The 13,810-nt window shown below is 38.1% G+C and overlaps 1 protein-coding gene across 1 annotated transcript; it reads left to right on the forward strand.

The window, feature by feature from the left end:
* The first annotated feature begins 468 nt into the window (after nucleotides 1–468).
* Nucleotides 469–7,551, forward strand: LOC310930130 (complex I assembly factor ACAD9, mitochondrial-like). Its single transcript, XM_083893056.1, has 18 exons — nucleotides 469–688; nucleotides 1,057–1,150; nucleotides 1,254–1,355; nucleotides 2,032–2,138; nucleotides 2,216–2,316; nucleotides 2,694–2,772; nucleotides 2,889–3,060; nucleotides 3,154–3,227; nucleotides 3,327–3,402; nucleotides 3,501–3,571; nucleotides 3,663–3,782; nucleotides 3,862–3,990; nucleotides 4,331–4,410; nucleotides 5,163–5,289; nucleotides 5,366–5,443; nucleotides 5,654–5,782; nucleotides 6,661–6,733; nucleotides 6,825–7,551. The coding sequence occupies exons 1-18, from the start codon at nucleotides 500–502 to the stop codon at nucleotides 6,923–6,925; spliced, it is 1,902 nt and encodes a 633-aa protein (XP_083749182.1). The 5' UTR covers nucleotides 469–499; the 3' UTR covers nucleotides 6,926–7,551.
* Nucleotides 7,552–13,810: the final 6,259 nt, after the last annotated feature.

The raw sequence follows: 13,810 nt of genomic DNA on the forward strand, positions 1-13,810 counted from the left end.
TGATCAGTGACATGAACTAAATATGTTCTGGTCAGCCTCGTCCTTTACCATTACGCCCCCAGGTGGTCAGGAGGAATAAACCCAGAGAATATTAATTATTATATGTCTGCACGGAGTGTCTTTTCATGCCCAAAAGTCAGGACTTTGACAACTTCTCTGCATTTTGTTCTATGTCGGAGAACTGTGGCGGTGAGTTTCGAACAGAGTTGAAGAAAAGAAAACTTCGAACTGTAGAGAAAAGCAAAAATTATTATAATATTATTATTATTATTATTATTATTATATTACAACCAGTTGAAAAGCATTGTTCATCATAATTATCCGTTAGTGATAAGTCCCCGTGAACATGACACTTCGAAGAAATTCGCATTTGTTTTCTAACCCTGCAGCTACGTCATCAGTGTGCGACAGAACGAGGTGAAAGGTAGCCGGCTGTGTTAGTCTGTCAGTGGTTTATCAATGGAGTAGAGGACGTAAGGGAGAACTCAGAAGAACGAGGATGATGATGATGAACGTAAACAGACTTATCGTTTTGTCCAAATGTGTTCAGTCCGGTCAGCGGCTGCTCGCCTGTAACGTCAGACATGCTGGGAAACAAGTGCAGCAGGTCCAACAGCAGAGGTTGTTCAGAACTCACTACAGACAACTGGCCTATGCTAAGGATTTGTTTTTGGGATCGTTGAACAAGGTAAGGAGGGTCTGGAGGATTTTTCCCCCTGATTTCTTAACACATTTGGACAAAAAGTCAACGTTCAGTTCGTGTAATGTGTAACCAAAATGTTGTTCCCATGTGTAACCAAAATCACAAATCAAATTGCAGTGTGGCAACAGTTACTGAAACAGTTACTGAATTAATATATTGTTAATCGGTGACTAAATTAATGGTCAACTATTTGGATCAAAAGTTTTCTGATTTTTCAGCTTAAATATGAATATTTTCTGGTTTCTTTGCTCCATGCATAAAAAGAAATAATTCATTTCCATTAATAGAGAAAATAATGGACAGATTATTCGATCTAAGAAGCTGGTAAAAGAATTATCCTTTTTCTCCTCCAGGATGAGGTCTTCCCTTATCCAGAAATTGGAAATGAAGAACTGGATGAGATCAACCAGCTTGTTGCTCCAGTGGAAAAATTCTTCAGTGAGGAAGGTGAGAGAGATGGAGACTGGTGGATATGTACGCCATCACAATGCAGCAGTCATGGTCCTGACATCTGTTTCTTCTGTGACTGACTTTATTGTGTGATTTAAAGTTGACTCGGCGAAGATTGACCGGGAAGCCAAAATCCCTGAGGAGACTTTGAAGGGACTGAAGGAGCTTGGGCTGTTTGGACTCATGATTCCTGAGGAGTATGGTAAAAAAAAAAATCACAGTAACATGAATTCCTTTGCATCCATTACTACTGAACAATTACCTAAAAGAAGGAGTTATCTGTGCTCCTTTTTGATTGTTAGCAGGGTCACCCAAACACTAATGTACTGAACTCTGACAATGTGATATTTGTACATATTGCAGTAGAGATCCAGCACAGTACAGAGGCTTGAGAAAAACTTGCATCTCTTCACTTTTGCACACTTTATGGATTTATTTGAGAAAGATTCAGTTCATATGCGCCCATTAATCTACCCTCGGATTGCACATTAACCTAAAAATTAAAATATTAAAGGGATAGTTGTGATTTTTTTTTTTGTTGGGGGGTTTGCGTTACTTTTTGAACTAGTCTCTCTCTGCACCTGACTCTATTGAGTGAGTTCAACTATGTTATTTATTTGCTGATTATTCTGAAGAAATAAGCAGCCATAGTCAGTGTTATTGCTTTTTACTGAAGGGATACGTCGTCGTCATCATCCTAGAAATTACCCCTGAACTTTCTTGTAAGAAGTTAGATGAGAAGATTGATGACAGAGCAGTTGTTCCCCTTATATCCTGGCTTGATGCTAATTGTATCCATCACAGCCATGTCGTCAATATTAATAAATGTTAAATTTGCTATATCCTGCTGTGACCATGCCTCTGTCTATCCAACTCAGGCGGTCTTGGATTGTCCAACACCATGTATGCACGGCTGGCAGAGATCACCTCATTGGACGGCTCTATCGCTGTGACACTGGCTGCACATCAAGCCATTGGACTGAAGGTAAAAGTAATGAACCTCAAAGGTTTTAGTCTGTGATTACCGTACCAGTGACACTGATGCTATCCTGTGTGTTTCAGGGGATTCTGATCGCAGGGACTGAAGCTCAGAAGCAGAAGTATCTGCCCAAACTGGCCTCTGGAGAACACATAGCAGCCTTTTGTTTGACAGAGCCTGGAAGGTAAACACCTCAAGTCATTTGAACAGTCATGTATGCAAAACATGCTGATATGCACAGCGAACAGAAAAAGGTACCATCATATGAAAATATGTTTTTCTTTTGAGGCACAGTAGATGTTAGAGAAATTGTTTTAATGATGTAAAAGCCAATAAATGAAAAACTCACAAGGGTGATGAAAACTTTCTCCAGGCCCAGTTAAAGACAATTTAGATTTTGAGCTCAAGTTAAATGTAGACTATACTGTTACTACCTAATCTTTGAAGTCTTATTATAAGATATTAAGATACATTACAATCTATGACTGAGCACTGTGTGGTTGCATGTGTAGATTGTGTCTCAGTCTACAGAAGCATTCATTTACACTTTGATCATTTTAGTGGAAGCGATGCAGCTTCCATTCAGACCCGCGCCACCCTGTCTGAAGACGGCAAACATTACCTGCTCAATGGCTCCAAGGTGAGAGGAATCACGCTGTGCAAACCATAGATCTGAGCTTTTTATTGACAAGGTAATATCCACCCTCACTGTTCTAGTGGTCTTAATCTTTCCTGTCTTTTGATCTGTGTTGCCAGATTTGGATTTCAAATGGAGGGATGGCAGATATAATGACTGTGTTTGCCAGGACGGAGGTGGACGTAGATGGTGTTAAGAAAGATAAGATTTCAGCTTTTATTGTGGAGAGAGCTTTTGGAGGCATCACCAGTGGCAAGCCAGAGGACAAACTGGGCATCAGGGGCTCAAACAGTAAGGCTGAGTCAAATAATGGATGCCTGTAATGCTCATGAAAGAGTCTGTACTTTTTAATGTAATTAACATGGAAACGTTCTCCCTTTTCAGCCTGTGAAGTGTCCTTTGACAATGTTCCCGTTCCAGTGGAGAATGTGATTGGAGAAGTTGGTGGTGGATTCAAGGTGAGCATTTTTTTTACAGTCCTCAGTGCAACATTACAGTGATACATACCTGTATCTGCACCTGTATGGTTATGGGAATGTTTGCTTTGTGTTGGACAGATTGCTATGAACATCCTGAACTCGGGGAGGTTCAGTATGGGCAGTTCATCAGCTGGGATGATAAAAAAACTCATAAGTATGTAAAAAGTCCAGTACCACAGCTGGAGATAACTGAGCAAGAGCTTGTGTATCGTTTATAAAAATCTAAAATCACCTTTGTTCAACTTTCTGTAGCAATGACGTCCGAGTACGCAGCAACCAGGAAGCAGTTTAACAAAAGCCTGAGTGAATTTGGTATGATTCAGGTAGAGACGACTCTCCCCTCAGAGGAACATAGTGAATTATCTTTATATCTCTTTCTGCTCAGTAAATAATGTGTAAATAATCTGTCACTAGGAGAAGTTTGCCGTCATGTCCATGAGCGCGTTTATTATGGAGAGCATGGCGTACCTGACAGCGGGGATGATGGACAGGCCCGGGCTTCCAGACTGCTCTCTAGAGGCCGCAATGGTCAAGGTTCGACAACTTTGTCACTGAAATAATTCCATGTAAAGCAATACAGTGTAATGATGTGTATTCCCTGTTTTGTGTTTAGGTGTTCAGCTCAGAGCAGGCGTGGATCTGTGTCAGTGAAGCTCTCCAGGTCCTCGGAGGTCTGGGTTATACCAAGAATTACCCGTATGAGCGCTATCTCAGGGACTGTCGCATTCTGCCCATCTTTGAGGTACTGTGATATTTTTCGGCCATTAAAATAATTTCTCTTCCTTCTTCCATTTCTTCTACAACGGTTTGATTATTTTGTTGTTGTTAATGGATAAAGGTTTGTTCAGTATTTGAATAAAAATATTGCACATGTCTGCAGCTCATGAAACATTTGAATAGCTGTGTCATAATCACTGAAAATCAGATAATTCAGAATGAAATGTTTTTTATTTAAAAAAAAAATACATTTTTTTTTACTTTTCTAGATGTTGAACACCTTCATCTTTATCATATGCATTATGGTATAATAAGTGTAAGATTGTTAGTGTGCAGCTTACTGATTCTCTTGTGTGTGTTTTCAGGGCACCAATGAAGTCCTGAGGATGTACATCGCTCTCACTGGAATGCAGTATGCTGGCAAAATTACCACATGGAAAATCAAGTAGGAATATGATGGATGGAGAGTTTAAAACTGTGCAATATAATCATTTCATATTAATATTATAAAGACAGAACTGTTCACACACTTAAAATGAATCAAAGGATCTTTCACAGTTTTCTAGTTGTGTATCAGGGTCTCATGAACTTAACACTTTCAAAAGTCACATTTAGCTTTGTGTTGCTCATTGCTCGACTAAGTTCACCAGCTAATTTCTAACTTTGTCTTCCATTTGGTGCTGGACTGGTTGTTTGTATACCGATGATTTTAACAGCTGAAAACAATGGACCTCATTCACCAACTGTTCTTCTCTTAAAACCAACCTTTCTGTTACAGTGTTTGTCCTTGTTTTCCCCCTCTGGGATTTGAACCTTAGAGTTAGAGAACATTAGTTATTGTGTTTTCAGATTTTCACAAAGTATTACAACGTTTAAATCATCATTCTGTAGTGTAGAATCATTATTTTCATCATTATTTAATCATATATGACACAGTTTTCGCTGAATTGTAGTGATGTGAAAATATTGATGTCATCTTCAACGTTTTTTCTCAGACATTTTTTCTCCTTAAAAACTACATTTCTTAGGCTAAATAGAAGATGCCAAGGTTATTTCTAAGCAAAATAAAATGATCTAATTTGTCCTGCAGTAATATTTATATTCTCCATCTTCCTATTTATCATCACATGGTTGTGTAATTAATTAAAGAAAATACTTTGGCTTCATCCCTAAGTCTTGTTTCTGCTTTGCCTTCAGTGAAATGAAGAAAGGAAACATAGGTCTGGCTATCAGCATGATGGCCAAGAAAATTGTGAACAAGTTTTCAAATTCCGTGGACCTTGGTCTGACGGGAAAAGATGGCGTGGTACATCCCAGCATGATAGTAAGGAATCTGTCTGATTTCTTCTTTAAGACTTGTTTAGTTATTCAGCAGAGGCTCAACATTGTTCTGTTTGTAGGAAAGTGCAAAGAAGTTGGAGCTGAATGTCACTCATTTTGGATGGACTGTGGAGACCCTGTTGTACAGATTTAGAAAGGTAACATTGGATTGATATTTTTATGTTCTAAAAATAAATAAAAAATAGAGCTGTGGGATTTTTTTTTGCTCAAATGTTTTGAATACCTTTACCTTTTGAACAGGTTTAAAAGGCATGCTGTAACCGCAGATTAAAGTAACTTTAATTGTTAAAGTCATAAGTGATGGATGTTTGATTACATATTTTTTTCTCACACATTGACGTCATCAGACGATAGTGGACGAACAGCTCACCCTTAAGAGAGTAGCAGATGTGCTGATCAACCTCTACGCTATGACAGCTGTCCTGTCCAGGGCCAGCCGCTCCATCACCATCGGCCTCAGGAATCATGACCACGAGGTGTGTACAGTGCACACACCTAGACACACACATAATCCTAACTCATTTATTTTCCACTTCCACATAATTTGTTAGTCATCTCATAATTGGTCTCTCAATTTAGAATTAGTCATCAGTATTTAAATGATTAAGAACACACTTAAATAGAGTTTTTTAATCAACGTGTGGGTTCAGTTTCAAATGCAGCCCTGACCGTTAATTTTGTGAAATGTTATTGTCTTTGTTCAGACAGTTTTGCTTGAAAATAGATGTTGGACATGATGCTTTGAGATGTCAGAGTTAATGAGAGTTTTTGTTTCTTTTTGATGGTCAGGATGGGGTTAAAATTATGTTTAGTTTAGAAATGCTATACGGCTTTGTGGTTAGGCATATGTATTTGAGATGGCTATAGAAAGAGAAAGGGACCAGGGAATTCAATTTGACTACAAGTGTCCTCACAACAATAGGAACTACTTATGTGTGCATGTGTGTGTAATCAGAACCAGTAATTTAGAGCAAAACAAATCCTCAACAAATCCTCAAGAGTGAGACATTAAAGAAGGCACTGGATGCTTTGTCTCGTCGTCTTCTGTGTTTCAGATGTGCAGCTCTGTCCTCAGGCATCAGTGGTCCACCCATGTTTTTTTGTGTAAAGCAGACAGTGGGATACTATTCTAATTATTTTCCATTCCAAAGCTAGTCAGTCACTTCTTTTGGTGGGACTGAGATGATTTGCCTAAGTTACACAAGATCCAAGCGAATGTTTACATTTGTCTGTCATCACATTTGAATTCACTGAACTCTTTGAAGTGGCTGCATCTTATTTTAGTTTTCATCTCTCAGTCACATATTGTTTGCGTAAAGGTTCTAATGAATGCTTGTGTTGATTATTTTTCTAGATATTGCTCGCAAACACGTTCTGCAGTGAGGCTTTCTTCAGGAACAACTACTTGCTACATCAGTTGCAGAAACGTAAGTCCAGCACTACACATTTGTACTGTATTATAAATTATTTTGGGGAATAAAATAATAATTGTGCAATTCCCATCCCAAACTGTTCCAGACACTCCCGGGGACAGCGACGAGAACATCAAGAAGATCGCAGCAGAGGTGTTTCAGGACAGATCCTACATCTGCTCTCATCCTCTTGAAAGAACAGACTGAGCTCTCTCCCGTGACCACACCACCACCACTGTGTCTCTTGTTTTAACGACAAGGACAAGTCCATCCACAGTCCTCGGGAATTACTGTACATGAACTGTTTTAGTCCCTTTTTTTTTCTGAAGTTATTTCAACATTAAATTAAGAGATTTGTGTTCATATTTTCCTATAAACAATGGCCGTAAATATACAACTTTAAATCTAATCTCATGGTTTTTCATTTAGTCCTATTTGAAGTACTCTTTGAAGCAAGCTACTGTCAGACACCTCGTTCTTTTGGCATTCCCTTCTCTCCTTACATTACTGTATGGACACCCTTGTTGAGGAGGCATTTATTCATTGACAAACAGCCAAACTTCACAAGCAGAGAGGGAAGCATCGTTCTGAAGTTCTGGCTCCTAAATGAATAATAATATTGGAAACGTTTCTACTTGGATTTACTTTCAGAGCACTGAGACAGAGCCCTTTCATGCCTTTCAAACCGAAAAACAATTGGTATGGCACCTGAAAAGTTAGTTTTGAACTGGAACTAAAAAAAATAGTGACTCTTTCTTGCGGACATCATCGGTGGGTGCGCCATATTCTGTGTTTGTGAAGATGAGTGAAAGTAAAGGAAGTAAGGAGATTTTACCGGTGTTGTGTTTAACGCAAAGTAATGTCCTCCCTGTGTATCGCAGATGGCAAGTTTACGCAAGTGCACTCTGCATTACTGTAATAGTTTGTGCTATTGGAAAAATTAACAGTTTCTGAAAGTTGTTTCAGAAAAAAGTTTCTGAAAGTTTCTGAAAGCGAGTCAAATCCAAAACACCTGGAAATAAATTTCCATTTTTTGGACATTGAGACAAAAACTCAAACAAATATTACTTTAAATATGTTTTATATTGTTTAAATTTATCGCAAAAAATCTGATGTGCATACACAACTACAAACATTTTTTTTTTGTTTCTTTGTTTTTTTTTATAAAATGTTTTGTCTAAATTTTTAATTGTAAATACACCCTTTTAACATGCAATAAACTGTAAATAACTGCCAGATATTTAAGTCATTCTGGATGGGCAAAAGCACTTGCTTAAAATAAGCAAATGAGTCCACATGGACTTTTTGAGGCTTAGTTGTTGGTGCTGGTTTGCCAGAAAGCACCAAGGTTCTGTGGCCAGGGTCACGTGCTGTACGTCACCCTTTAAAGAGCAAGTCAGCAGTGCAGCTGCAGTTCCAACAGGACATGTGTGCAGGTTCTGTCACCACCCTGTAAAGCAGGAGCCCAACAGCCCTCATATTCATGCCAGAATGTTTCCCTGATGTGTCAGGGAATTCTAGCTACTGCCCTGCAAAAGTGTTTTCTCTGTACAAGACACGGCTTAGTCAGGGAGATGACACATCAGATAGAAATAAGATCACACTGTACACTAGTTCAAACAATAATGTTTAGACTTTATATTTGCAGTAGTATTTACTATATGAATATAATTAGTTATGGTATATTGTATTTACTGTATTTCTACTTTTTCTTTTGACGTGGTGTCTGTTTTTATATTTGTAATTTAGTTTTGTTTTCAAATGACATGGCCGTATTTACTTGAGAGGGTTTATTATAACAATAATAATAATAATAATAATAATAATAACAATAATAATAAACAATCAAATGTTTTCATATCCACGTTAATAAGCTTAATGTGCCTTAATATAGGCCCATTAAAGTCGAACTGTAGCATAATATTTGGATATTAGTATTTCATTTGCATAGTGAACTATGTGAGCCTTTTTTCTTGATTACCGGCTTAAGACATTGTGTTCATGAAATATGCTACAGATATAAGTTTATCATTGTTGTTGGTTCAGTACAATCTTGCCAAAACAATCATGCAAAGGCAGTATTATTAATTTACAGCACTGATTCACTTAAATGCTAGCTGTAATCCCCTTTAAGTATAAGCACAGTGCAAGCATTTTAGCAAAGTATTATGAACAAAATTGTACTTTTTGGTGAAGTGGGATTCCAAATCACGACACTGGAGCTTTGGCATTATTAGCACCCTCTAACCAACTGTGATAATTGCCCTATGTGTTGGACAGAAAATGGTATTACGTAAGGTACAATGTGAGGTCATTTCAAAAGGTTAAATAATTTCAAATTCTACACTGATTGCAACAATCTACACAAATAAAGCCAGTATGTCATATTTCATCTACTGATAGATTTTCTGTGACTTTTATTTAACCAAGCAAACACAAGTACCATGAAAGAGGCAGAATACTTTTAGCTGAAACCAAAGTAAATATTGAGGTGGGTAACATTTCCAACACCACCTGAACACACCACAACAATGTCGCCAAAGCACCAGGTGGTGGCGCAATGCTCAAATAAACTGGATCAGGGAGAGTAACAAATAAATAATAAATTAAAAATAGTTCAAATGAGGGAGAAGGTTTATAACTTTGAGCCCATTTGAACAAATCAGAATTTTTAAAGGCCACATTTACATAGTAACTGTTTTTACATTTTTGCAATGTCTTGCAATGCTGTTTGTTATGTGTTGACAGGGTATGTGACCATGAACTCACACTGCCTGGAAACTCTCCAGTAAGGATATCTCTGTTTTTTTTCTGGACTGGATATCTCAAGAACACAACAACAACAACAACTACTACTACTACTACTACTACTACTACTACTACTAATTAGTTATAGGCATTTAGATCATGTGGATATTTTGTTACTGTGGATATACTGATCAGATTTCTGTGTTGCTATTTGACATCACTGGTTTGAGGTTGATATTTAAAATAAAGTGCATGTGTTATGCATTACAGTACATGTGGACTGTGTGCATGTATTTTTTACAACAGAACCAGTACATGAAATGCAGTGTTCTGTGAGGAGGCCCACCTTAGGAACAGAGGAAGTGAAGTCCTGCGTTGGCCCATCCCAGCTGCATGATTTATGATTTATTTTTAGCTCCAGCCTCAAGGGCCAGATAGACAAACAGGGCAAACCGTCTGTCACTCAGACCACCTGCCACAGTCAGACGGGCATTCAGCCAGGCGTGCTGTGCAAGTCTGAGGGAATTAAGACATGTACTGCTGTTTTAAGCCTCATCAGCAGTGATTTTTCTGCAGTTGCAGAAGACTTCAGTACAGCCGTAGAGAAAAGGGGAGATTATCGTGTCACTTTAGAGGCAGGATCGTATACTGTAGCTACTACGACATGTCACGTCATGGATTTAAGTGGAAATCTGCCTATATTGGACAGAGAGGTCAAATGACTTGTCATGGAGGGTATGTTTCTACAATCGGAGAGGAGCTTTGTCAAACCCAGTGATTGGTTATCTTGGCTTGAGTTGTGAGATTGCGACTTCAAGCCACACTGTGCACATTTTGGTGATTTATGTTGTTATTATTCTGCCTCTGTTCTGGGCTTCGTAAACAGAAATTATGTATTTTTTTTATGCTTCTTCTTTTATCTGAAAACAAGCTCTGTCAAGTCAGACCTGACTCGGGGAGCATCTGTGTGTATACAGTGAAGGGGGGAGAAGCATTTATCCTATCAAACTGCAGGACGACTAGGCTTTTTGAGTTGAAGCTTATATTTCTGAAACTTTTTTGTGGGTGCTTCTGTGTGTGCAGTTGTCCTGCTTTATAGTCTAATGCTACTGCTGCCTCTGTAAGGTTTGATGCAAAACATTATATCGTCTCCATAGCACTGGAATGTTGCCAGACGTGGGATATGGGAACACCTCATATACTGAGAGACACGTGGAGCTAAATTAACATGACTATACTTTGAAAAAAAATGTAAATTTACATTTCACGATTAACATATATAGCAGTTACAAAACATACAGAATCACAGCACGAACAGGAAAATGATTAAATACTCTAGCTTATAGAGAGATACAGCGCCACCTATGGAGGCAAACTAAGACGTACATGGACAATGAATCAATTTTCTCCTTGTTGTCCGATTGCCTGTCTTAATCGGACTAAGTTCTTAGCTCAATGTGCATGTTTAAACGTACTGAATGAATAACTTAATGATAGTCAAGGACTCAAACTGCTTGAATCGCACTGTGCAAGTTCAAGTCTCACACAAAGCAGGGGTCAGTTAAAAACATGTCAGTCATCAAACATCCGCTTTGACCATGAGGTAATTGTTGTAGTGTAGTGCCACCATATCCAGCAAAGGTTAAGCAGTGTTGCTTTAAGCACCAGTTAAAGTGAGTTAATAGTTAATGTATCGCCTTATTAGCCATTGCAACTGAAAGCGATCATTTGGCAGGAATCATCAAAAATGCTTAAAATGTTTGTTTTGATGGAAACTCACCATTTTAAAAAACAGCAACACCCACATATGTATGCTGACGTGTAATCCAAACTTTTGTATTAGAGATTGAATGCCCACAAAGTCAACTATTTTTGTCAGCGCGTTGGCTTGCTTACTGCAGAGTATAAAATCTTCCGGTTTTCAAAATAAAACGTGGGTATAGAATGTATGAACATATTTTTATTTTTTTTTTATAAGAAAGAAATAATGTGTCTCATGAAGCAAGTGTGATCCTGCACATATTTTGGGCCAGTAGCTGAAATAACCTGGAAGCTATTGAGCTAAAATATAATATATTTACATAAAAAAATATGGGCCATATTAAAATTGAAAAAAAAAAAAAGCTAATAGGTAATAACAATGTCGGCCATATAATGTTCTGAATCGCACAGTAGATTATTAAAAGATAGCATCTAGCATGAAAACTGTGTGACTTCGAATTAACACGTTAATGAAAACTCACCCCTTTAGAAGTAACTCTAGAGGTAACTACTGTATTCCTCAAAGCGTCCAATTATTCTCATGCAAAGAATATATCCGTTTGTTGTTCATCAACTCTGGAGAAAGTTTGCAGCTACATGTTGCGGCTAGCTGCTTCTTCCGGTAGCATTTCCGTAGCATAGCAGAAGTGAGCTTGGTGTCGTCGGCATCACCAGAAGCCTCTGTCTTCGTGAAGGAGTACAACCAAATATTGGCGCTGTATCAGCCACACTTCTTCTGTAGTACGTTTTTCCTCGTCCATCTTCATTCAACGGTGAAAACGCACGCAGCTTCTCGAGGTTGCAGTAACCAGCCTACAGGAGCAAGGCAGCTGCATATTAAGTAGCCACGCGTTTCTTCTGAAGACCCCCAATACTGTCTTGTCTAATTTGAAGTATGGAGTGGCTTCTTCGTGATTTAAACTTGCATATTCGGTAAAAAAAAATAAAATAATAATAATAATAATAATAATAATAATTAAAAAAAAAATCTCGGGGGGTTTTGTAAAAAAAAAACAGTTTTTTCTTCGTTTACTCGACTTGGGGCTGGTTTTCTTGTGGCTGGTCACACATGCTATAAATAAGGGTCATTCAGACACAGCACAGGTTTGACAGTATATCATTTTATTTTGCGTTCTCAACATCGTCACAGTACTAGTTTTACATCAATAGGGTTTTTGCCTACTTAGAAACAGAATGCATATTAAAATAAGTTCCATTTTAACCTCAAAAGTGGGGCTGTGAGCATGAGAGAACAGGAGCATCTCGGGGAAATAAGTCCGAAACAGTGTTTTTACTGTGTAACATTTGGTTATGATACTTCAGTCCTGTTGGAGGCAGAGAGAAGCAGTTTAATGATTATGTAAATACCAGAGCGGAGCAGGAATGCACCTTCAATGTAACTGCAGACTTTGAGAAGTAATCATAATAATAGTAATAATAATAATTTATAGACCATTCACATATGTTTTCTCATTCTTTATTTCCCACCCACACATTAAGCATTTCCTCCCTTTCAAACCCTCTTTACTTCATCGAGTAACATTAGATTATCCAAGATGGACTTTGCTATTTACACTCAGCAGCAGCAGCAGCAGCACACTGCCACGTCTTCATACTGTACACTACAGTGAAAAATAGAGGTGAGATGCATGCCAGAGTAGAGTGAGTGACACAGCGGTAAACGAAAAGACACCCAAGCAGGCCAGAACTCATCGAAATGTAAACGAGCATCAGTCGAGAGAAATCCAAACTACGCTGAACGTTTAGTGTCTAGTCGAGCCTGCTGCTCAAAAGAACAAGAATTTAAAAAAAGGAAAGAAAAAAAGAAATTGTAGGCATCAATGGCATGCAACAAAGCACCTCACACAGAATCTGGACAGGCTTTACAATAGGTCTGTTATACTTCCAAAGGAATTGGAGGGTTGTCTCAAAAATCTTAAAACATAATTTGGACAACAAAAGGCTATCGGCATCGAAATAAAGCAAGTTTTATTTTCTAATTCCAGAAATACTAATAATCAGATGTTGGTCTGATGACAGAAATAATTAGTGATTCGTCAAATGTAGCACTCTGTTTGCTTGATTCAATTTGGTATACCCAACATTTTTTGTTTGGTAAGAAACTGATTGAAAATGTAATGAGTTTGCACATAACATGGCACATAACTAAGTGCTGCGAATGGAAATATTTGACAGATTTGACACATCCTATACATGTTGGAGAGTGATGTTTTCGAGAACAGTAACACTTGGAAATAATTTGTATATTGTCAGCAAGTTCCATATTTGTCAATGCTTCATTACCAGGTTGTGCAAAAAAATCTCTTGGGCAAGTGTTTATCCTTCTTTCCCCCTGAGTTGCTTTGCAGAGCGTTAGGATGTTGAAATGATTGTTGTTAAAACTGACGCCCTAAACCACAGCCAGTGTTGCTAAGTATATTATGGCACTTACTGTGGAAGATGAAAGGAAACCCTGGCCAGCACGACAGATGCTTTCCCCACTATCTCTTTATCTCATCATCAACTCCCTGAACCACTTACTGCTTTTCTTGTGAATAAATACAAGTTATGTTTGTATTCAGT

This window comes from Microchirus variegatus, assembly GCF_963457635.1.
Source record: "Microchirus variegatus genome assembly, chromosome: 7".
NCBI classification, from domain to species: Eukaryota; Metazoa; Chordata; class Actinopteri; order Pleuronectiformes; family Soleidae; genus Microchirus; species Microchirus variegatus.